This window comes from Rhinopithecus roxellana, chromosome 20 (assembly GCF_007565055.1).
Source record: "Rhinopithecus roxellana isolate Shanxi Qingling chromosome 20, ASM756505v1, whole genome shotgun sequence".
In the NCBI taxonomy this organism is placed as follows: domain Eukaryota; kingdom Metazoa; phylum Chordata; class Mammalia; order Primates; family Cercopithecidae; genus Rhinopithecus; species Rhinopithecus roxellana.
In genome coordinates this window covers 81,419,880-81,446,129 of record NC_044568.1, presented here as the reverse complement: position 1 = coordinate 81,446,129, position 26,250 = coordinate 81,419,880, and the positions used below count along the sequence as shown (strand labels likewise).

Genomic DNA, 26,250 nt, shown 5'->3' with positions numbered 1-26,250 from the left:
TATTCTCCCTGATAAGAAGGCTCTTATATGCCTGAGGCTCTGGGTCACAATGTGCCAGTTGGATCAGACAGTTTATGCTGACGATGTGATTTACGGTAAATGTCTGTTGTTGCTTTGGGGGCTGGAGTCTGAGGAGCTGTAGCCAGCCATGGAGGTACTCTGTGTCTATGTGACTCAGCTTAGTACAAATGCGGGGCCTCGAGGCTCAGGTGAGTTTCCGTGTTGACAACGCTTTCCATGTGTGGTCACACGCTGTTGCTGGGAGGATTCAGCACATCCATGTGACTCCACTATGAGAGGATACCTGGAAGCTTAGGCCTGGTTTTTCCTGGACTTTACCCCATGTGCCTTTTCCCTTTGCTGACTTGAATCTGTGTCTTTTTTTTTTTTTTTTTTTTTTTTTTTGAGACAGGGTCTCACTCTGTTGCCCAGGCTAGAATGCAGTTCCATGATCTTAGCTCACTGCAACCTCCACCTCCTGGGGTTTGAGTGATTCTCCCACCGTAGGCTCTCAGGTAGCTGGGATGACAGGCATGCGCCACCACTCTTGTCTAATTTTTACATTTTTAGTAGAGACAGGGTTTCATCATGTTGGCCAGGCTGGTCGTGAAAGCCTCCTGACTTCAAGCGATCTGCCCGCCTTGGCCTCCCAAAAGTGCTGGGATTACATGCATGAGCCACTGCATCCAATCTTAATCCGTATCCTTTTGCTGGAAGAAACTGTACTGCGAGTATAACACCTTTTCTGACTCATTTGAGTTCTTCTAGTGAATCATCGAGCCTGAGGATGATCTTGGGGAACCCTGACATGAACACTGAAAACTCAATCTGAGTATTTTAGCTCTGCGCTCATTTCTATCTAGGTGACAATTATTTTAATGAGCAAAAACTTTGGCAAAGGCTGTTTTAAAACGAGTGAAGGATGGTCAGGAGGTACTGGCTCACACCCAGTATCACCAATTCTTTGATTCTATCTCCCAAACCTCTCTCAAATCTGTCTTCTTTCCTCCATTAACCTAATCTTGGCTACCACCTTCTCATCAGACTGCAATAGCATTCTGACTGGTTTCCACACTCACTCATTCCTCAGTTTGATGCCAGAGAGAGCCTTTACAAACATACTTAAGTCACTTTCCTACTTAGAGTGCTTCAGTGCAGTCTTACTGCCCGTGAAGTCCTAAATCCTTCACAGGGCCTCTTGTACCTCGGAGCCTTCATACACACCTTTGTTCAACATAACCCCCTTTCCACCCCATCTGCCTAGTATCAGCTTGAATATCACTTCCTCAGGGAAGTGGCTCCTGATCAGCTTATGGTCTGGGTGAGGTCTTCAATGTACTCTCCTATTACACCCTCTTCTTTTACCTTTGCAGCCAGTGGTGCTCTGTATACTTCTACTTATTACAGTATTTATAATCATTTAATGTCTGTCTTTTCCACTAAAGGGTAAGTTCTAGGAGGGCAGAGGCTTTTTCTACACCACTTGTAACCTCAGTACTTTAATATTAGCACAGGGCCTGGCACATACCAGATGCTTAATAAATAATCTGTTTACTATTTGAGCCTTGTGGTGTGAAGGTCTAGAAGACAAAGAGTAAGACAGAGAAGAGCAAAGAGCCTGGAACAAGAAGAGGCGGCTGGTATAATGCCTGGTCTGTTATAACATGATTTCTGAACTGTGTTTTTGAAAAATATATACACCCACATATATGACATAAACACCACCATAAAGCACATTGGTAGAAAACATATTTTCATAGGCTGAGAGGACTGAGCAATACTTGTATGACTAGTAGCTGGATGAATCCATGGCCAAAGCATACCACCATTTGAGAGGATGTGAAGGGAAAAGAGGGGACTGCCCATGCACCATGTTGACCCCCATCGTGGGACTCCATGCCACTGATTCAGCAAATATTCCGATTTCCAAGAATTCTTCTCCTGGGCTATCCGGGTTACATGTATATTTTGCACATATACTGAGAACCCACAGACACCACTGTAGAATGGTTATCCATTTTGAAATTCGGCCTAGGGTCCTGGCAAGTTGACTACTGCTAAAAATAATTTCTGCCCTCCATTGCCAATGCCTGAGGTTGGAAGACTGGTCTGGCCCAGCCCACTCCGTCCAGGCCATGGTCTCTGCCGGTCTAACTTTCTCTGGCTCAGCTCCGTGATGCCCCATCCAGCCCTTACCCTGGCTTCTGAGGCCCTTAGAGATCACCTGGCCCATCTTCCCACACCAGGCTGCAAACTCCTTGACAATATCCCTGGTGGGTGGTTATCAGATTTCTTGAATGCCTTCAGGGCAAGAAGTAGCCATCCGGTTTGTGAGTACCTCAACATTTTCCTTTCGTAAAATGGAAAGGCATTTTCTACTTGGATTTGGAATAGTACCAGATACTCATTCTTAAAAACATACACATGTGTATGTCCAGACAAACAACACACTTCCTAAGAAATATTTTCCCAGAGTGATTCTATTGGTGATCCTAACTGGCTGTGTTGTAAAAGCATTTCCCAACAAACGGTAAGGCAGTCCCCCACCCACAGACAATGGAAATTTTACAAGGAAAAAAAATCATTCAAAGGAGGGGAGAATCTTGTGCATAAGGCAGGGAGGAGGGAGATTTACCAACATATTTCTTAGAAAAGCAGTATTTTCGCTATATTTCTGGTGTCATACTGCTTCATAAACAGAAAAGCAGTTGTCTTTGTTACATTTCTAATATTCTATTAACCAAACCACTGAAAAGCAACTGGAGATGAAGGAAGAGAGGGGGAAGAGAAAAAGGAAGTATGTGCCGAGATCTACACTGGAGGACAATGCACACTACACGTTTATCTCAATGTGATCCTTTCCAACTTCTTCCTTGCCCCATCCTTCCTGAGCAGGGCTATCTGACACTCCCCCATCCAGAGAAGCCTCCAGACCGTGAAAGGTTTCCAATGTAGTTGGGGCTTTCATACTGATTTTCTATGTATTACCTTATGAGTTTTTCAAAAGCTTCCTTTTCTTTCCGCAAAGCAGTGAGATAGCGTTGTTCCTCAGTTGAACCTCCGTATATAAGAAAGTAAACCCTGCATGTTAAGACAGAACTTTTAGATTGGAAAAACAGCATTTTTAATCCCTAAAAGGAACAGCAGAACATTTGAAATCAGCAGCCTAGAGTGTTCAAATAATAAATATTTGACTCAGAATCAACGGTTTCATTTATTACACACTAGCTCAGATTAAGCTGCCTAAACCCCACCTGTTAAAGGTCTTGTTACCACACAGGGCTTTTTAAATTTTCTTTTGCCAAAAGGAAGAAAAGAGTTTAGGTAAACATTGAAATATAACTAGAGGGATAGAATAGTTCTTTCCTCATAACTATAAACAAATTAAAAAAACACAAATTTTAGAGGCTTCTCCAATTCTTCCTTTGCACCTCTGCCAAACAATTGTTGAAAAAATTGGGTAGTATGTTATGAAAGTTATGAAAGCCAGCCTATGAACTTTTTTTTTTATTCATGTCTTAACAGAACACAGCAGTCACACATTTTATATAAATACACGGGCATAGAAGACATACGGATTATATCAGGCATCTCAAAGAATAATTTGATCTACTTTCTCTTAGAAAAGGCCTGCTTTTTAGGCTGGGCATGGTGGCTCACACCTGTAATCCCAGCACTTTGGGAGACTGAGGTGGGAGGATCACTTGAGCCCAGAAGATCAGCCTGGGTAATATAGTGAGACCCCATCTCCACAGAAAAAAAAAAAAAAAAAAAGAGTTGAGCATGGTGGCACATGCCTGTAGTCCCAGCCACCTGGGGCTGATGTGGGAGGATCACGTGAGTCAGGGAATGGGGGAGGTGTTGAGGCTGCAGTGAGCCGTGATTGCAACACTGCACTCCAGTCTGGGCATCTGGGCAAAACTCTGTCTCAAAAAAAAAAAAGAAAAAGGAAAAAAGAAAAAAAAAAAGAGAAAAGTCCTGCTTTTCCATCTTGTTTGTTGCTAAGAGAGCTGAATTGAGCACCTCCTCTGTCCCTTTGCTTCACCTTCAGCCAAAGCTATTTTCCTTTTTGACCCTTGGTTTTTCTTTCAGCTGTTCTCTTCCTAGATGATAATTCTTTGAAGTGTAAACAGAGAAAAGATCACTGGGTAATGAGTCCAGAGACTCAGTTCTCCCACGGATGTGTCATGTGGCCAAGGCCAAGTCACCATTTCTGGGCCTCAGTTTCCCGTTGACAGAGTAAGTGGTTGAACTCCCAGGTCCCTTCTGATTCTAACATTTTGCTCCCAAATATCACACTAATCTGTTCTCAGGCAAGAAAGAAGCTTGGTGTACATAAGCTATCTACAAAGTTGATCAGCAGCAAAGTACAAAAAATTTACCAGCCTATAATTATTTTACCAGCCTCATCTAATCTCTTCATCCTGCATTATTTCTGATCCAGCTCCTCCATTCATCTCTACTCTGAAAGGCTGTGTTAGTTAAAATGCTAGGGGAAGGTTTCTTTTGGCTCCGTTTTTGGTTCAGACTGAGTTCAGGATATTAATTTTGCTGTTTATTTCCCCTCAGATAATTGGAAAGCCAGAACACTATCTTCTTTGGGAGGCATCATTTTCTCATCTGATATTTCTGTAGATGTTTTATCTGATATTTCTTGAAACTCAAGTAAACCTGGTACAGTAATTCCCCCAACACTTCAGTTTTATGTGGATGTAATTTAGAGTCATTTTTTAAAATTTATAGAAAAGACATTTTAGAAGATTAAAATTACTTAGCCAAGTCACAGTTATATTAATTTTTGGTAGAAATTAGATTACGCATTTCTTAGACTTTTTCAGACACAGCACCCCATATGCTGCAAGTCAATGCCCAAAGAATAAAGGCCAGAACGCACAGCAGCACGTAATGAGAACGTGAGCAGTCCCCTTGGTTTGTCGTCCTGCTGTGACACTTGACATCCTTCCTATCCAACCTCCCAGATTCATCAGGAAGCAAAATAAGGTTTCATAAACACAAGCAGCATCGTAACGGATATTAAACAAAACTTAACATGCAACTGGTACAGTTTCTGGGTTAAATCCTAAAGAACTGTGCAACTGAAAGCTTTGATTCTTTATAACTTGCCTCAGAGGTTTCCCAGGCCTACTTGCCCTATAAATTTCAAGCTGTCGAACAAAGGTTAGCTCTGCGTCATAAAGAACCACGTATCTTGGTTCCACTTCATGGAGTACCCTTGTCAGAGCATAGGGGTCGCTACAGCCCAGAAGCGGATGGATGATAGTGAGGGGTTCTTTCAGGATTCCATAAGCAGCATCCGATGACAAATTTACATCAAATTCTTCATGCTTAATTTCTTCCAGGCAGCTTTCTGGGCTACTGCTTATTTCTCGACAATATCCTTCCTCGACATCTCCTTCCTCTCGCAGTTCCTCAGGTTTTCCTACCATTTGAGTTAAGGTCAACTTCGGTTTTTTTTTTTTCAGGGTTCTTTCTTTGGCAGAAGCTCGTTCTTTGTTTTGGGGGTCTTTGGGTCTTTTGTGAGATTTCCTAATTCTCTTTGAACTGTCTTCCTTCCTAAATTTCATCCAGATTTCTTCAGCTTTGCTATCCTTCTCAAAGGTTTTCCTGTAGAGCCTCAGTAAGAAAGCCTCTGCTCCAAGAGTGATATAGTCTCTCAGCTGGGAACATGTTCGGTCATCACTTGCACATATCAGTACTTGACCTGAAAACAGAAAACAGCATTATGTTACTATTACCTCACTTGTCCTCCTAGTTTCCCTGTGTCCCCTTATTCCTTCACCTGAAGGGAAGACATCTTACCCGTTGGTATCAAAGATCCACAATTTGCAAACTATTTATAAAGGGTCTTAGGTATTGATCACATGCTTTCTCCTCTCTGGCAAGATTACTTAAATCTTTTCAGTAAAGTTGAAGCCAGACTACTTAATCTTATGAAAGTACAACTGTGGTATAAAGGTGGCTTTAAAGAAGTTCTTTTTAATTTTTTTTTCAGAGGGTCTTATATATGCCTAAATTAATTCCAAATGGCTTTTTCCTCCTCTGTGAATTGTCTTGGTCTCCTTTGCCAATGTAGACAATGCCTTCCGTTTGTGTCGGCTCATTACATATTAAAGTAATAGAAGAGTCGAGGCTTCTTCGGAAAGATACTTGGCTGAGGATATAAAACAGGAGACCCATTAGTTTATTCCTTTGGGATTCCAGATTTAGAGCTTGGTGAATATGTGTAGAGATTAGCTCAATCTGTAAATAGAAGTTCTAAGAACCCAACTAGTGAAAAAGGCTTCATGAAAAGCTTTCATGAATATACAATGATTCAACCTGGAGAAAATGACATCAAATGAACAGAAATGAGGTTGCCACTAGGATCCCAGTGTTCATTTGCCATTTATTTGTCTACATTTTATAGATAAAATAGCAGGGTTTTAAAATAGAGAAGGGTTTCACCATTTTGGTCAGGCTCGTCTTGAACTACTTTTAAAGAGCTAATTAAATCAGGACTCATTTGATAGATTTTGAAAGCAAATGTTTTCATCTCCTTTTTTCCTACCTGGACCACCAAGAGCTTCACTCTCCTTATTTTCTGCCTCAATTTCTTTTAATACTTCTGCCAGTGCCTCCCACTTTGGGTTGCTTTCTAGGACCAGTTCCTTTTTTGCTTCTGTAGAGAAATAAAAATATCCCATTCTATGTGATAATATTTACCCATGAAGTCTTCTAAAGGCTTTTAAAACAACAGATAACACAAGCATCAGTACATATGCCCATTTATTTAAGCTTTCTTTATAATGATAGATGGACTCTGCTTTTCTGAAAAAGATCTACTAAATGAAAGATACTTCAAATCATTAATATGGCTTTCAAAATGCCTTAGTAGAAAGTTACATGCATGGTCACTAATGAGAGACCATTCTGTGTTAGTTGTTTCTGTTGACACTGTATATAAGCAGCTATACAAAATAAAGGCATCGGTACAGAGTGACAGTATTTATTATTTCTAAAATCCCCACGACTTTCACAATCCTGAACATGGATAAAAGGAGACAACAATTAATTTTTTTGTTTCTATAAGTATTCAAACACACACACATCAATAATATATTTAATTATGTTTTCTTTAAAAAGGTTTTTTTTTTTAAGACGAAGTTTCACTTTTGCTGCCCAGGCTGGAGGCAATGGCATGATCCTGGCTCATTGCAACCTCTGCCTCCTGGGTTCAAGCGATTCTCCTGCCTCAGACTCCCAAGTAGCTGGGATTACAGGCACGTGCCACCACTCCTGGCTAATTTTGTATTTTCAGTAGAGACAGGGTTTCACCATGTTGGTCAGGCTAGTCTTGAACTCCTGACCTCAGGTGATCCGCCTGCCTTGGCTTCCAAAGTTCTGCGATTACAGGCATGAGCCACTGTGCCTGGCCACAATTAAGTTTTGAAACAGATCTTTAAACTAGGCAGAAAGCAGGCATTAACCCTATCCCATGCCTTAAAAACCCAGTGATATTTACGATATCACTAGATAGATGCTGGAATAAAACCCATATTTGCCTCATTCTAGTATATTTATGTTGCTTAAACATTAAAAAGGATATTCAAATATTCTACCCTGACTTTATTTATTAGTTTTGAGACACAGTCATACTCTGTCACCAAGGCTGGAGTACAGTGGTATGATGCTATCTTGGTGTAACCCTGAACTCCTGGGCTCACCTTAGCCTCTCAGATACCTGAGATGGTAAGTGCACATCACCTCGCCAGGCTACTTTCAAAGGTTTTTTTTTTGGTTTTTTTTTTTTTTTTTTTTTTTTTGAGACGGAGTCTTACTCTGTTGTCCAGGTTGGAGTGCAGTGGTGCGATCTCAGCTCACTGCAACCTCTGCCTCCTGGGTTCAAGTGATTCTCCTGTCGCTGCCTCCCGAGTAGCTGGGATTACAGGTGCCCGCCACCATGCCTGGCTAATTTTTGGTATTTTTAATAAGAGACCAGGTTTCACCATGTTGGCCAGGCTGGTCTCAAACTCCTGACCTCAGGTGATCTGCCTGCCTTGGCCTCCCAAAGTCCTGGAATTACAGACATGAGTCACTGTGCCTGGTCTTAACGTTTTTTTTGTAGAGATGGAGTCTTGCTTTGTTGCCCAGGATGGTCTTGAATTCCTGGGCTCAAGCAATCCTCCTGCCTCGGCCTCCCAAAGGGCTGGTATTACAGGTGTGCGCCACCATGCCCCAACCTCACCCTAACTCAGAAATAATAATTACTTTGAAGTTTAAAAAAAATCAATAAATAGTTCTTTATATAGCATACTTTTGATCGATATTTGGCATTTGTTATTTGGAACCCCTGGAAAATAGATTCCAAGACTTGTCATGCTGTATACTTCGACATACATTACACATATACTTCACACATATACTTCACACATACATTACATGTTACATATAACAAACATACATACATTTATCATCAAGGAACACACTTTTCACATGGCCAAAGGAGACTAAATTGCGCTTTAAATATCTATACCAAATACTGAAATAAAAGACACATTTAAAGACTTAACCCTACAAGATACCTTGCCCTTCTTTAATTTCCATTTTTTCAGATATTTTGCCTTTTTTACTCATTTTGGCATCTGGAAGATGATAAACCCTTGCTCGAGCATTTACAAACATCGAGGTGCTGGAGTCAAGAAACAGCCAACCTAATATGAAAAGTTAAAAGAAAAAGTGCCATCAATTTACGGTTAATTTAAAATAGTCTCTGATGGTCACATGACCTACATATGTAACCGGCTGCCATCCTGTTTTCCTACCAATCACACCTCCTCCCACTATTGTGATCTCTCACTGTTCGGCTAGACCAGTGGTTTTCTGGGTGTGGTCCATGAACTCCCGGGGGTCCCCAAGATGTTTTCAGGGCTGTGTGATGTCAAAACTTTTCTCCTAACAATACTATGACATTATTTGACTTTTTTCACTGTGTTGACATTTCCAGTGATGGTGTAAAAGCAATGCTGGGTAATACTGCTGGTGCCGTAGCACGAACCAAGGCAGTGCCATTAAAGTGTACTGGCATTCACTGCATTCTTTACTGTCATGCTTCCGCAATTCATCACTTAAGAATGTCCCTAAAGAAGCATCAAAATTATTAACTGTATTAAATCTTGACCCCAGGGGTTCACAGACCACACTTTGGAAACCGCTGGTCTGGTCAAACAGTGGCAGAGGCCAAAGCAGTGGTAGCAAAACAAGATGGTGGCCAGCTGTATATGTATATTCCCCTACAAATCTCTTCTGCTCTTCAGTCGTTGGCACTCTGGCTGATGGAAACCCCATACTCCCTTGCTTTTTGGCTTTGAGGGAAATGAATTTTAAGTTCTTAACAACTAAACTTTCAGAACACAACCTATTTCTAAGTTGAGGACTGCCTGTACTACACACAGTCTTTTCTAGAAATAAAATTGCCCAGAACGGATATGAATATTTATTATTACACAGAACAGACGTTAAGTAGGCGGAAACATTAGCTATCAATAAAACTTACATCTTTGTGCTATGAACATAAAACATAATTTGAAATCTCAGTATCACATATAGTTGAATATAGTACTTTTCACACCTGATTCCCCCTAAAACCTAACACTTTATTCAAATCAGCTCTTAGAATATTATTAGTATTTTAATCTCTCACCTGAATTCTGACCAAAAGCTTTTTCCGTTGCTCTCAGAGATTCCAGAAGATTAAGAAATGTGACACAATCATACTGAGAGAGATACTGCAGCAAAGTTCGTAGTATCTTCAAATCCTGAACTAAGGATTTAGTCTTGGCTCCAAGCTGGTGCCACAAAGGATCCAGATAGTGGCGGATTGTCTAAAAGAATAAAATTGGGTATTGCTAAAATATGTTAAGTATAGTTATTCTTAATACAAATCATATTTTCAAAAGGATTATTTCCTGTATAACTAAAAATGGTTAAAATGGTAAATTTTATGTCATATATATTTTACTACAATAGAAAACCCCAAACATTATTCAAGGAAGTAGCTAGAACATTTCAGTTAATAAAATTCTAATAACAATGTTTAAATTTTCAAATGTAGAAGAATGTCTTACTGTTAGAATCTTTATGATCAGATAGAGTCAATCTATCATTATCCAAATATATATTACTGTAAGGAAAGAAAAGACCTGATAAACATCAGATAATCAATTATTTGTTTTTATGAACAGACTCTAAGCATGTAGCTCAGATATGTTCAATTCCTGCCATGTTTGACTCTGACTATCCTGGATGGATAAAGACATGGGATCCAAATGGACCAAGCAGAGGGCATAAACCAAGCACCATGACTTACTAACAAATTAAGATACATTGTTATTTAATTTGTACATGAGTATCAAGTTTTTTGACCTTAAAATAAGGTATAACCAAGAAATGAAAAATTTAGTTTGATGCTCACGTACAAATTAAATAACAATTACTAAATTAAATAACAACATACCTTGCTGATGTAAAAATTTCTTTAGTGTTTTTTCTAAAGTGGATTCATGATAGGAAAATATTTGTTAAATTAACAATGGACTAAGTTTGATTATTATTAGCAGTAGTAGTATTATTTTGAGATGGAGTCTCGTTCTGTCGCCTGGCTGGAGTGCAGCGGCACAATCTCGGCTCACTGCAACCTCCGCCTCCCAGGTTCAAGCGATTCTGCCTCACCCTCCCAAGTAGCTGGGACTACAGGCATTGCCACCACGCCCAGTTAATTTTTTGTATTTTCAGTAGAGACGAGATTTCACCATGTTAGCCAGGATGGTCTCCATCTCCTGACCTCATGATCCGCCCTCCTTGGCATCCCAGAGCGCTGGGATTACAGGCGTGAGCCACCGCGCCTGGCTGATTATTTTTTAAGATTCCAAAATGCTGTCTAAAACAAAGAACAGCTTTATGTATATACTATGCACGTACCTACATATCCACAGCTATGTACATGTATGTTTCCTTCACAGACTGATTCTGTAACTTTTTAGGTAAGAATTATCCAATTTTTTTATCAGAGATTTGTAGCCTGATGTAAAAGCAGTACCACTGCATGGAATCTTATCTAACAAATTTAATAATGAGTACAGTAGTATCTGGATGACCATATAGTTTATTGTCTAAACCAGGACACTTGTGGAAAAAGAACTGGTACACTATTTATAATCATTCCAGGACAACAGGTAGATACTAGGACTGTCCTGAACAAACTGGGATATGTAACTACATGCCACTTTTGTAAAATTATCTACAAAACCTTAAATACTTTAACAAGACACATGCGATATCTATATTTAGATATGGTTACTAAAAGAATATCTAAAACAATGAAGTGACTGTTACTAACCAGGGGGATAATCAACAGAAATTTAGTGTGAAACATGTTAGGTTACGATTTTATTTTTCTAGGGCTATATACATTCTATTAAAAGATTGTGTGGGATTAAAAAAAATCATCATGGACTAAATTATAAAAAACTTTAAGCACAGAGGAAAACAAAATATATAAAATTAGTTTTATGTATCAATATTTCACAGTCAACGGACTTTTTTGAAGAATCAGAGAAATAAGAAGTTAAATTTTTCCTTTTTTATAATCGCCATGCATTATTTCCAGTGACACAGAGATTGATTCAGAGTTTAAAAGACAGGAACTTTTTCTACCAGAATATGACAAAAAAGCTGCCAAGAATTTCTAAAAGGTCAGCATTTTCTGGATCTCCAGTTCACTACTAGACATTTATGTATCTGTAATAATATTGATCTATAATGAAAAAGTAGACATTTATATATCTGCAATATTAATCTATAATAAAAAAATTAGAATAAAAATTCCTGGAACTGATGTCTTCCCATCTCCCCAATTCAGAATGTAATTTTAAGAAAGAGCAAGTTTCACACTCCTCAGTAATGAAAACTCATCCAAATTATTTTTTATTCCATAAAAGAGATCATAAATTCATGTACAATTATGGAGCATTCTTTTTTTTTTTTTTTTTTTTTTTTTTTTTTTTTGAGACGGAGTCTCGCTCTGTCGCCCAGGCTGGAGTGCAGTGGCGCAATCTCGGCTCACTGCAAGCTCCGCCTCCCGGGTTCACACTATTCTCCTGCCTCAGCCTCCTGAGTAGCTGGGACTACAGGCGCCCGCCACCACGCCCGGCTAATTTTTTGTATTTTTAGTAGAGACGGGGTTTCACCATGGTCTCGATCTCCTGACCTTGTGATCCGCCCGTCTCGGCCTCCCAAAGTGCTGGGATTACAGGCTTGAGCCACCGGGCCCGGCCTGGAGCATTCTTATATAAAACTCTTCTACCTGTAGATATCCAAATGTTGTCACTTCAAAGTAAAAAAAGTTATTTATTTTCTTCTTGATTATAGTTACAATAAGAGATAATTACTACATAACTGCAAAAGTCAGAGTGATGCTTATATGCCACTCCTCATATTTTACTATAAATCATTACTTTCCAGTAAACCAAAGAAGCTATGTTTTAAATGACCTCCAATCTTATTCTTAAATAACAGCAATTCCTATTAACAACATTGCAAATATTAAAATAACTTGCATTCTTTAAAATTACAACATAATAAACTGTGCTTAAAAGGAAAAACAGTACCTTGTCAAAAGGTTTTCCAATAGCATTTTCTAAAGATAAATCTTCCACTTCAAGCGATGGGTTGTGGCATTTTAGTTCCTTTAGACATGCATTTAAAATGTCCAGTATAGCAGTCTGTATAGCAAGCATGGCAGGTGTCATGGAAACATGGATTTCTACAACTTCAGGTTTGTGCTGTTCTAAAAATGAGTTTACTGCTACATGGAACCTAAAGAGACAAATATTTTTCAACAATTTTCTAGAGTTTCAGCAGCTATATATTTCTGGTCTTGGATTAACACTCCATTTTTATAAATGCTACAAACAACACGAAAAGCGAAACAACAAACAAATGAAAAGCAAAACAACGCTTTCAAAAACACTTTGAACCTCAATAAACAGAAGTACTGTATTATTCAGATAAGGCAAGGGTCGGCAAACTACGGTCTGGGCCAAATCCTGTACCTGTTTTTATAGTCTCATTGGAATGCAGTCACACCCATTACTTATGTAAGCACTCTATAGTTGGTTTTGGGCAATAACAGAGTTGAGTAATTGTGATAGTCTGTATGGCCTGCAAAGCCCAAAACATTTACTACCTGGCCATTTACAGGAAGAGTTTGTTGACTCCCAAAACAAGGTATAATCAACAAAGTAAAAAATACTATAACTACCCTTTTTTTGCTTGTTTGTTTTGTTTTGTTTTTGAGACAGAGTTTCGTTCGTTGCCCAGTCTGGAATGCAATGGCGCAATCTCGGCTCACTGCAACCTCTGCCTCCTGGGTTCAAGTGATTTTCCTGCCTCAGCCTCCCTAAGTAGCTGGGATTACAGGCATGCGCCAACGCGCCCGGCTAATTTTTGTATTTTTAGTAGAGACGGGGTTTCACCATGTTGACCAGGCTGGTCTCGAACTCCTGACCTCAGGTGATCCGCCTGCCTTGGCCTCCCAAAGTGCTGGGATTACAGGCGTGAGCCACTGCACCCGGTGTACAACTACTCTTAAAATAACATATATTATAACCAAAATACATGGTAGCATAGGTTGCAAAAATGTTTGAAAACTGAAACCTTAATGTTATTCCTAGAAATTAACAAAACTTCTTCAAAATCTATGTGCTTTATTTCCCTGTTGAGTAATTTTCAAAGCAGAAGTGGTACTCTTAGCCAATAAATCTGCAGTACACCTAAAGCTGTTGTATATGTGGGTCTCTAGATCCCTGGGAGTTTCACTAAATGTATAAGAAAGAATCAAGTGGCTGTCCTGGATGGATTTGATAGATCAGCAGAAAAGTAACCCTCAAATTGCTCTCGACTTAAATAAAATCAGAAACTTGGTGCATACATATTTATAGTTGGATATGTTTGTTACAAACCTGACTAGGTTTTATCAAACAAAATTACAATGAATGTTACATTATATTACATCAAAGTGCAACTAAGTTACAGTAGGTCTCACAAAAAAAGATGACAAATAACGTCATCATTATTTGTCACATAAATGTTCTTTACCTTGGCCACAGATACAGTTTCCTCACAAAAAGATTTCTCATCACTCTTTCCACATGACAAAAACCAGTATCAAAGGCAACAGCATTGTCTGTGAAAGCTTTAATAAAACCACGTTTGTTTTTCTGGCGAAAGAGGCGCAAGATGAATGCTTCTTGACAAGACTCGATTATTCTGTGGGCTCTATACACCAAGATGCCTGAGAGGGAGAAACGTAATTTAAATTACAGAACAAGTAGGTAATTTTTATGCTCATTTCCATTCATTCATCACATTTTTCTTAAGGACCTACATGAGAACGAACAAGCACCATTCTAGACTGGGCATATAGCCACGCACAGAACAGACATAAATTCCTGTCCTCAAGGAATTGACTATAAACAATATAAATAAGTAAAATATTTAGTATGTTACAAGTGCTGACAAGAAAAAATGAGAGAAGGAGGAGAGGGAGTATGTATCAGGGGTGGTTTCACCAATGTGATATCTGAATGAAGGCTGGATGGAGCCTTGTGACCATCTGGGCCAAGAGAGTTCCAGACTGCCAGGCTGAGGGGACAGTGAGGGCACAGGCCCTGGGGTGGGGTGTTTCTGGCATGTTAGGGGAAGAATTTCTGAAAGCAAAGTAGGTCAAGAATTTTTTAAAAAAATATATGAATCAGATGTGGACTATACAAAATAGCCACAGTTTAGAAGTCTGGACAACATCTGTATCACCTATTAGATGAATTCAATTTTCAGAATCAGAAGATAGTCAATTCAGAGGTCAACTGATCCATTTAAAACAAAAGCCTTCAATCGACATATTTAATATGTGTCTCTGGGGGTGTGTGTGTGATGATAACACCTCTGAATCTCAAAAATAAGAACAATTATACATGCTTCATTATTTATGAAATGAGACTACTGACCCAGATCTTTCATACACATTGCGTCATCTGATGCAGTGATGAGTGCTAAGTTAGGGAGAAACATGAGATGACATAAAGTCATACAGACATCCTTTCTAGATCAAAACCTCAATTACTCCATGATGAGTCTGTCTTTTAGACCTAAATCAAGTTGGTTACCTTACATATATTTGGGAAAATGTGCTTGCATGCTTTTGATCCAGTTTTCATATCTGGAAGGGTCTGGACAATGACACTAACAGTGATTTACGACCCTTCTCATAGTTCAGTAAACTCAGATTTTACTATTTTAATGTTTAAGTTTTGGATAGAGGTAGACGGAGCTAAAATTTACTCTAGCTCAGCTAATTATCTTTCAAATATGGGAAAAATTAATAGTGTTATTTAGGAATTTATAGACAAAGGATTTTCAATAACTCCCCAATACATGCACATAACTAATTTACTACTCAGAAGATATTCTATACCTAGTTGGTTGGCCTTCCCAAAGACTCTAAGAGGCCGCATTTTGTTAGCCTGGAGTGAAATATTACATAAAGTCAAGAATAATAAAAATGAACTTCTAAAGAAAAGGAGCAACTCAATTTAAGAAAATGTTGTGCTCCAAAAAGTTGTCTTTAGTTTGGTTGGAACCCAGGAGGAAGAAGAGAACTAATACTACATCCCAGGTAACTGGGTGAGGTGTTTCTATAGATTTTTATTTCATTTAATTCTCATGATAATTCCATGCAGTAGGTATCATGACGAGACCAAGGAAGGGAAGCAACTTGACCAAGGTCATCCAGCAAGTAAGAGGGAGGCTGAAGATTCCAAATCCCATGTAAAATCATGGTATTCTATTTAGTCACACCAACTCAAGACACCACTTTTTCAAAAAATAAAAATAAAAATAATAGAAGCAGGTTGGGTTTTTGGAAGGAGTTTTCGTCCCACAAAAGCCTACTATAGATTTTTTTTGTTCCTATAACATTTCGTACCTCTTACTGTACTATAATTACTTCTTTACTTATCTGTCTCCTCCACTAAACTGCCCGAGAACAGGAACATCGTAACACCACCAGACAGAGATCATAGAGATCATAGAATGCTGACTATGTGCCATGATACCAAGTATTTTACATACAGCATTTCATTTCACCCTGACAATCCTAGAAGGAAGGTACTATCTTTATCACCAATGTATGGGTGAATAAGCTGAGGCATAGAGACATTAAGAAACTTGCCTAAAAATACACAGCTGGTATGAGATGAAGAGAACTCAAACCCAGAAGCAGTCTAACTCACAAGGTCACCATACTGTCCCATTCATCTGTCTATCTTCAGCACCCTTCCTGCCACGCAAGGGACCCTCAGTGAGTTAAACATTTGTTGAATGAATGTAAGGTGGGGGCACAGAACTGGGTACACCAATCTAAAGTGTAAGTGAAAAACACATATATAATCCCCAGAAAGTGTGTTCTTAGTTCCGTCTGGAGATGTCAGGGTCATTTTGGTAATGAAAGCATCCTCCTGTCCTGTTCTTTTCCAAGTACAATCTTAGCGGGTATTTACACAGTTCTCCCACGTGTTAGGAGTTCTGGTTAGTAGGGACTCCCAGGGTTGGGTGTGGTGGGAATAATGGGTAGTGACAGGTGAAGAAGCTGGGGCTGGGGGATTCAGCCTTTCCAGAGGGTCACCTGCACTTCATGGACTGCCCTTTGGTCAGTCCTGGGGGATGATTCCAGGGGATGAAAGAACTAGAAATAAGTCATTTTTGGCATTCATTTACATTCCACTCAGCCAAGCATCAGTAACAGCTTCAGCTTCATTACTGGCTGGGCTTTGATCAGAAAGGAAGAGGGAATTTGGCATTTTTCATTAGGAGCTACATATAAGCCAGACTTCAACACTGCATAGATTCACATGCTCTCTGCCTGATTAGGTTGCACTGTAACTGAAAGTCACAGAGTATTACTGACACCTAGTGGTAGTTTCAAACACAAAACAGAAATTTTTTTTAATCAATTTAAAAAATAAAGTAAAACCAAGCTTATAAGAAAGCAGCAAACAGTAAAAGACTGGTGTATCAAGATTTCTGGTTATAAAAGGCCAATTTTATTTGGTATCAGTTACTAAGAGTTTGTTGTGTACCAGGCACTAGACTAAGCAATTATTTTATTAACTTAATCCTTATAATGAATTTAGGAGACAGTTTTCTTAATGAGAAAACTGGGGTTAATGAAAGTTAAGAAGCTTGCTTTGTAAGCAGGGTGTTAGCATTCAAAATCAGGTGAGCCTATGATACTGTTTATAACAATTATAAAAGTTATAAAAGAGTAACCAAACTTCTTCAATCGGTTTACCATTGAAGCATTCATTCACACATTTATCAAATTTTTCTTGAGGGTCATCTAGGTTCAGGGTAATATGACAGATATGGTGGGAAGTAAGATTATGAATTTCAGAGTCTCTCTGCCTCCAGAAGTTCACCAATGATCACAGTACTACATACGTCCATCATTCACCCAACAAATACATCTTTAGTACCTACCATGTACTAGTTACTTACTCTGGGATGAACAACTTATTCCTTGTGCTTAAGCTTATCTTGTGAGTGAGAGACAGACAAACACATAAATACAATGTAGTATTGTGAGCACTATGAGTGGGGAGAAATACAGAGTAATATGAGGGCACAGAGGCACAGCCCCTACATTAGCTTTGGAGACATCAGAAAAGGTTTTAGAAAGGATAATGAAAATGAATTTCTTTTCTATTTAATTCTAGCTAAAAAACTTTTTCCTCAAAATAAGCAAGCAACTACTTGATTTAATTTCAGATGCCAAAAAAATCTTAAAGAGGAAAACTAAATATTTTAGGAAATATACAAAGATTATTTATAAACATTTCAAATCTGATTAAGTTCTAAAAGCAAATGCTAATGAATTGCAAGTATTTACTGAATAAGAGCTTAGAAAACAAGGAAAAGTTAATCTTACATTTAGTTACCTATTCGGGTCACAGATATTTATTGAGCATCTACAATGTGTCAGGTATTAGGCTGAAAGCTGGAAGCACAATGTTGAGCAAAAGGTTCCAGTAGTGCCCACTAGAAGGTTCTAGTAGAGCGTTTAGCAGAGGGGACAGACAAAAATAAAAATGTACAAATTGCTCTCTCTGGTCTGTGCCTCCAAGATAACAAAGAAAAGAAGGAACAACGGTCGTGCCAAAATGGGCTGCGGCCATGTGCAGCCTATTCGCTGCACGAACTGTGCCTGAGGCGTGCCCAAGGACAAGGCTATTAAGAAATTTGTCATTCAAAACATAGTGGAGGCTGCGGCAGTCAGGGACATTTCTGAAGAGAGCGTCTTCAATGCTTATGTGCTTCCCAAGCTGTATGTGAAGCTACATTACTGTGTGAGTTGTGCAGTTCACAACAAAGTAGTCAGGAATCGATCTTGGGAAGCCTGCAAGAACCAAACACTCCACCCCGATTTAGATCTGAGGGCGCTGCTCCACGACCCCCACCAAAGCCCATGTAGGGAGCTGAGGCCTTCCAGACTGAAGACAGACTATTCTCTGGAGAAAAATAAAATGGAAATTGTACTTAAAAAAAAAAAAGAAAGTACAAATTTACATACAAATAAGAAGATTTCAAATTCTTACCAGTAATTAAATCTGAAGGTATTCTATCAGTCAAGAAGTCAACCACAAGTATCCTACTTGTTGCAAATATAACACCACCTTGTGTGTAAACTTCATAGCGACTGTTGCTTGTGATTTCATTTGTTACACGGCGAGGGAGGTGTTGAACTCCTTCTATCTTCAGCTGATTGATAAAATACTCCTAAATCAAATGAAACTGGATTAGTAGGCTACTTAACACAGGGCAGTTTTTATTAGGTTGCAGATATTTAAAATAATGTGCTGTCTTTCTCTGAGATAATGAACTTAATAATGAATATACAAACTAAGTTACTTCTTTTTTTTTTTTTTTTTTTTTGAGACGGAGTCTTGCTCTGCTGCCCAGGCTGGAGTACAGTGGCCGGCTCTCAGCTCACTGCAAGCTCCGCCTCCCGGGTTCACACCATTCTCCTGTCTCAGCCTCCCGAGTAGCTGGGACTACAGGCGCCCGCCTCGTCGCCCGGCTAGCTTTTTGTATTTTTTAGTAGAGACGGGGTTTCACCGTATTAGCCAGGATGGTCTCGATCTCCTGACCTCATGATCCGCCCGTCTCGGCCTCCCAAAGTGCTGGGATTACAGGCTTGAGCCACCGCGCCCGGCCCTAAGTTACTTCTTTATAGTAACTTCAACCAACCAGTCTACATTTAATGAGGTTTTTCTTGTTTTGGGGTTTACACTAAGGAATAATTGAACTTCAGTCATTATCAGCACTCAACTACAATAACATATGCACACACACACAAAACCTGAAACTTTTAAAAGCCTGGAGTAAAAGATTTCTGTTACCTAAAAAATACTTCCCACCAAAGCCAGGTTTGTAGCCAAGCGCATTCTATGAGAAGGTAACAAGAGAATCCTTTTCCCAGACCGATCAGTTTTAGACTATCAGTTCTGTGCTGATCCATCCTAGAGGGACCTCATGTCACTGGATCCCTTGGCTTGGTTTATTTACATCCCCAGTTTAAAACCACTTTTACTAGGCACTGTATGTTGCCTTAGTCCCTATGCCAAGCACTGGGGATACCCAGATGAATCAAACAGGGTCCCTGCCTCAAAGGGACTGTGGTCACTCTTCTCAGCTGACATTTTTCTCCTCACCACCTGATCTATCTAGGGGATCATCACACTTGTCAGACCCAAGCTGTGTCCCCTCTCAACATCCCCCAGCCCCAAGTGTAGCCCCATTCCATCTTTCTCAGTGTTCTCTATTCTCCTTAACTGTCGTTAACCTTTGCTAACATCCTCAGCTTCCAGATCCAATCGCTTTCTGACCCGATGGCCCTCTTAACACAGCCTTAGTAAATGCCCTATTTCCTGGTCCCTCCTTTTCCCTATTGGGTTTTTCCAGCCTCAGCATCTCCTTTCATGTCTTCCCATCACCCTCAGAGACCCTTCCATCTTCATCACTGTTCCCTTTCAGGGACCATCCTTCTGCCCCCAGAAACTCCCTTAATGGCCAACTTCAGGACTCTCCCGTTATTCCTATCCAGATCCTCCTTTCGACATCTCCCCTTTCCCTGAAGGGACCTCCGATCCTCTCCTACCACTCAGAGCCCCTTCACCTTTCAACGCCCTTGCACCCATGTCAGGGACCTGCATCCTTCTGGGGACCCCTCCCATCCCTCTTAGTGTTGTCAGGGAATTGCATCCTTCTCGGGAACCCTTCCATCAGTCTCATTGTGCCTGCACAGTGTCAGGTACCTGCATCCCCTGGGGACCCCTCCCACTTCTCTTAATGTTTTTGAACTCTGGTCAAAGATTTGCATCCTTCTCGGGACCCCTCCCTGTCCTCCCAGAGTCCTCGCACAGTGTCAGGGACTTGCATTCCTCTTAGTGTTCTTTAACTCCTGCCAGGGACCTGCAGCCTTCTCGGGGCCCCTCCAATTCTTCTCAGTATGCCTGCACAGTGTGAGCGACCGGTATCCTCCTCGCGACCCCTCCCATACGTCTGTGTCCCCGCAGTGTGAGGGACCTGCATCCCCCTGGGGACCCTTGACATCCTTCTCTGTGTCACTGCGTAGTGTCAGGGGCCTGAATCCCCCCCAGAGCTCCTCCATCCCTGTCAGAGGCCTCGCATCCGCTCAGGAGTCCCCCAACACTCCCTCACTCCTGTGCCGGCGCGGCCGCACCTCCTCGGCCGGCTGCGTGTTGAGCACCAGTACCAGGCAGGCTGGGTGGCAGTGCAGCCGGAGAAAGTGGTAGAGGAGCCGGTCCGCGCCGAGCCCGCGCGCGCACACTACCAGCCCGTCAGTGTCGAGCAGTTCCAGCACCAGCTGCCGCTCGTACTCCAGCAGTGGCGCCATAGCTGTCCGTCGAGCCGGCAGCTCCGGCTCCATCGAAGCTCTTCCGGGTCGCAGCCGAACGCAGCCGAAGGGAGCCGACTCAGAGACGAGCGTGAAGGGCAGCCGACTCCGAGACGAGAGTAGGCCGAACTCAACCGAAGAGAGCCGAGTCCGAGAGGACGAAAACCAGGCGAACGTAGCCGAGGAGAGCCGAGACTGAGACGATCGTGGGCCGAACGCAGCCGAAGAGTAGCCGAGGCCAGGACGAGAGTGCTCTCAGAAAGCCGAAGAGAGCCGAGCCTGAGAAGACAAGCGTCGGCCGAACTCAGCCGAAGAAGAGCCCAGTGGAGCCAAAGATTCAGAGTCACTTGGAGGGAGTGGCGCTCCGGATCGGTGTAGCTCGCAGGCAAAAGGCTCCATCCATGTCTTCTTTGAGGGTCCACATCCCCTGGTACCGTAGACGCAAGCTGCCAGAACGCAAGGGGAGGGGAAGTAAGCCTAAGGAGCTTGATCCCCCGACATCGACAATTGAAAAAGTTACTGCTCAATATTGCAAATGCTCCTAGAGTTAGTGGCACCTGTTTCCTAGGGTAGTTTTGGCCCTTCCTTTTGCGATTGGTCTCCATCCCTCTTTTAATTTTTTTTTTTTTTTTCGAGACAGGGTGTTGATATGTTACCCAGGCTGGAGTGCGGTGGTTGTGGAATAAGCAGAATCCTTTACTAACGTCAGACCCCGTTTGCCTCCAAAAGACTTCAATACAATAAACTATTTTTTAAAGTCCCGCCTTCCACTAGAGGGACACATCCCGCAGTATTTGTTCTATACCTAGAAATGCCTGATAATGGAACTAGCAGAGGAATTGTTTTGTATAGAAACTCCCCAACTTTATTATTAGAAAATAGAAAATACGAGTAAGCAAAAATGAAAACCACTTGTTTCCATTACGTGGAAATAACCACTGTTAACATCATGACATCTATTTTATTTAGTCCTTTTTTTTTTCTATCTATACACACATTCTCTCATCACACAAGTTTTTTTTTTTTTTTTTTACCGATATGAGATAATTAATATCCCTGATTTAAATCCCCAACTTTGTCATTAACATTTGGCAGACTTCTGAACATGATGTTTCATATTCTTTTACAAAGTCCTTTTATATGACCGATCAGATTTCCATAATGTGGGTGTACTTATCTAATTGCTTATTAGAGGACATTTGGTCTGTTTCTGCTTCTTCCCCCTCCAGTAATATAAATAATATTTCACTAAACATCTTTGTCTGTAAATTCAACCATGGCCTTCAGATACACATCTGGAAATGAATAATCACTGGGATAAAGAGAAAAAAAATTGTAAGGCTTTTCATTACATTCACATTGCCACATTGCCCTTTAGAAAGCCTCTACCAATTTGCATTCACACCAGGCATTTCCAAGAGGATCTGTTCCTCTACCTCTTTACTGCTTAATCTGGTATTTTGCTTACATTTTGTCAAGATGAAAATAGCATATAATTCCTGAATGCTGTTTAAGTGGAAAGGGTTGCCTGCAAACACTTTACATACAGCGTTTCCTGTGAGGCAGATATTAGTCAGTTCTGCCAATGAGAAAAATGGAGGTGCAGGGAGGTTATATAACTTGGGCGAGGCCACGGGAGCGAGTTAGTGAATTTCTTAGATCTATTTCAGGAAGTGGTATGGGGGTACTCAACACGTACTTAGGAAATGAAGCTTGAAATGGCAAGGCTGAAATTCAAACCTGATTCCCAAGCGGTGATAGGCAGAATATTGGCTTCCCAAGATGTTCACATCCTAATCCCTGGAGCCTGCATGTTATCTTATGTGGCAAAGGGGGATTTGCAGATGTGATTATGTTAAGGTTCTTGAGATGGGGGGATTATGTGGATTATCCAGGTGGACTCAATGTTTCATAAATGTGCTTATAAGAGAAAGAGAAGTAGGAGGATCAGATTCAGAGATGTGACAGGAAGCCGAGTTCAGAGTGATGTGGAAGGAGCACTACATCAAGCAATGCAGCCCTTCCAAGCTGAAAAAGGCAAGGAGATGGATTCTCTCCTAGGGCTCCCAGGAGGACTGCAGCTCTACCCACCCATTTTGGACTTCTGACCCCCAGAACTGGAAGATAATGAATTTGTGTTGTGTTAAGCCTGTTTGATCAGATGACGTCCCTAGCTAATCAAAACAAAACAACACTGAAAAACTATAGATAGGGCCAGGCGCGGTGGCTCACACCTGTAATCCCAGCACTTTGGGAGGCGGAGGCGGGCGGATCACCTGATGTCAGGAGTTCGAGACCAGCCTGACCAACATGGTGGAACCCCGTCTGTACTAAAAATTCAAAAATTAGCCAAGCGTGGTGGCGCATGCCCGTAATCCCAGCTAAGGCTGAGGGAGGAGAATCACTTGAACCCAGGAGGCAGAGGTTGTGGTGAGCCGAGATGGCGCCATTGCACTCCAGCCTGGACAACAAAAGCAAAACTCTGTCTCAAAATAACCAACCAACCAACCAACCAAAAAAACTATACATACGAGTATACAGTGAAATAATCTTTTTGGAAGGCGATTGGTCACTCTACATAGAAATTTTTTTTTTTTTTTTTTTTTTTGAGAGGGAGTCTCGCTCTGTCGCCCAGGCTGGAGTGCAGGGCCGGATGTCAGCTCACTGCAAGCTCCGCCTCCCGGGTTTACGCCATTCTCCTGCCTCAGCCTCCTGAGTAGCTGGGACTACAGGCGCCCGCCACCTCGCCTGGCTAGTTTTTTTTTTTTTTTGTATTTTTTAGTAGAGATGGGGTTTTACCGTGTTAGCCAGGATGGTCTCGATCTCCTGACCTCGTGATCCACCCGTCTCGGCCTCCCAAAGTGCTGGGATTACAGGCTCACATAGAAATTTTAAATACATGTATAGATACATATACACATAGTCATCTGGTGAGAGTTTATGGGGCACCCAATGTGTCAGGCACTGCTCTAAGTGCTGGGAGTTTACTAGTGGGCAAAGCAGGCATAGAACTTATATTCTAGTGAGGAGCTTGTATATGAAGATGTGTATTCATTATATCATTGTGTGGACTATTGTTATTTCTTGGATATTTCTCCTAAATGTCCAAGAATAGGAGAGTAGTTAAAATTTCTTCATGCGTCTCTGATAAGTAGAATATTAGCCATGAAAACCTGTATATGGAAAGATACCCAATATGCATTATTGTATACTGAAAAAAGCAGTTGCAAAACAGTAATGTATAGTATGGTCCCATTTGTATAAAAACAAAATGGTAAATGGTACTTGCATGTGATTGCATAGAAAAGTCCTAGAACAAACAGATCTTTTTTTTTTTTTTTTTTTTTTTTTTGAGGTGGAGTCTCGCTCTGTCGCCCAGAGTGGAGTGCAGTGGCGCCATCTCGGCTCAGTGCAAGCTCCGCCTCCCGCGTTCACGCCATTCTCCTGCCTCAGCCTCCCGAGTAGCTGGGACTATAGGCGCCCGCCACCACGCCCGGCTAATTTTTTGTATTTTTAGTAGAAACAGGGTTTCACCGTGTTAGCCAGGATGGTCTCGATCTCCTGACCTCGTGATCCGCCTGCCTTGGCCTCCGAAAGTGCTGGGATTACAGGCGTGAGCCACCGCGCCCGGCTGAACAAATAGATCTCAACCGCAGCAATTTAATTCTGGGGAGTCGAAATGAGTAGCGGGTTTCAGGATCAGACCTTTGTACTTCAGTATATGCCTTTCTGCTCTGTTTGACTTTCTTATCATGAACTTATATTGCTTTTATAATAAAAATGAAAGAAGAAAACTTCCCAGCTACTGTATAAATACTTCATCAGCACTAAAAAATATCACCTGTGAATTCTAGATTTAAATGTATGTGGTGGGCAGCATTTCATGTCAAATGTTAGTATCTGGGAAAGTAGACTTTTATAAGTTGTGACAGGTTGTGTCTACACATTTTACTTTTGTCCCTGGGTAAAAGCTTTCAATTTAAGGCGAAGGTTTTTTTGTTTTTTTGTTTTTGTTTTGTTTTTTTTTTAAGACAGGGTCCTGCCCTGTTGCCCAGGCTGGAGTACAGTGGCATGATTTCAGCTCACGGCAACCTCAGCCTCCTGGGTTCAAGCAATTCTCGTGCCTCAGCCTCCTGAGTAGCTGGGATTACAGGCGCACACCACTATGCCCAGCTAATTTTGTATTATTAGTAGACACGGGGCTTTGCCATGTTGGCCAGGCTGGTCTTGACTCCTAACCTCAAGTAATCTGCCTGCCTCGGCCTCCCAAAGTGATGGGATTACAAGCGTGAGCTACTGCGCCTGGCCTGAAGTTTGTTCTTTATATCACACATAGTTTTTGATGCCCTTTCTGCTTTAAATTATCTCCAGTGTGGATTTTAATTATTCTATTAGAATTTAAATTGTCTTGAATTCTTTTCTTGTTTAATTTGGCTTTTTGTTCTGCATTTCTGCCTTTACCTCTATAGCACTCTACTTTTGTTTCATAGAAGCTTCTTGATTTTATATTTATATTTATTAAACTATCTAATCTACATAGATTGAGATATATGCAGATTATATATCTACCTAGATATATTTAGATATAAATATACATTATCTATATCTAAACCACAGATATAGATAGATAGAAACTTACGGGTGGCCCTCTGTGGGTTCTGCGTCTGTGTATCCAACCAACTGTGGTTTGAAAATATAGAAAACAAAAGCCAATGAAAAATAACAATACAACAATAAAATAATTTCAGAGTGAATAAAATGTGAAAAATTATCAATAAAAGTACAAATAGGCCGGGCGCGGTGGCTCAAGCCTGTAATCCCAGCACTTTGGGAGGCCGAGACGGGCGGATCACGAGGTCAGGAGATCGAGACCATCCTGGCTAACACGGTGAAACCCCGTCCCTACTAAAAAATACAAAAACCTAGCCGGGCGAGGTGGCGGGCGCCTGTAGTCCCAGCTACTCGGGAGGCTGAGGCAGGAGAATGGCGCAAACCCGGGAGGCGGAGCTTGCAGTGAGCTGAGATCTGGCCACTGCACTCCAGTTCGGGCAACAGAGCGAGACTCCGCCTCAAAAAAAAAAAAAAAAAAGTACAAATAAAAAATCAATGCAGTATAACAACTATTTACATAACATTTACATTGTATTGTGTATTATAAGCAATGTAGAGATGCTTTCAAGCGTATGGGAGGATGTGCATAGGTTATATTCAAATACTACAGC

General features: G+C 40.9%; 1 protein-coding gene across 1 annotated transcript in view; it reads right to left on the bottom strand.

Annotated features, from left to right (window-relative positions):
- The window catches only part of ERCC4 (ERCC excision repair 4, endonuclease catalytic subunit), a 33,457-nt gene extending 12,390 nt beyond the window's left edge, over nt 1–21,067 (bottom strand). Inside the window, exons 1-9 of the mRNA XM_010366558.2 lie at nt 20,855–21,067; nt 18,708–18,888; nt 14,155–14,350; nt 12,666–12,873; nt 9,701–9,881; nt 8,583–8,711; nt 6,569–6,679; nt 5,125–5,722; nt 2,989–3,081 (exon numbers count right to left, since the gene is read on the bottom strand). Coding sequence (XP_010364860.1) covers nt 2,989–3,081; nt 5,125–5,722; nt 6,569–6,679; nt 8,583–8,711; nt 9,701–9,881; nt 12,666–12,873; nt 14,155–14,350; nt 18,708–18,888; nt 20,855–21,061 — 1,904 coding nt within the window. The 5' untranslated portion in view covers nt 21,062–21,067. The remainder of the gene's footprint in view (nt 1–2,988; nt 3,082–5,124; nt 5,723–6,568; nt 6,680–8,582; nt 8,712–9,700; nt 9,882–12,665; nt 12,874–14,154; nt 14,351–18,707; nt 18,889–20,854) is intronic.
- Between the last annotated feature and the right edge of the window lie 5,183 nt (nt 21,068–26,250).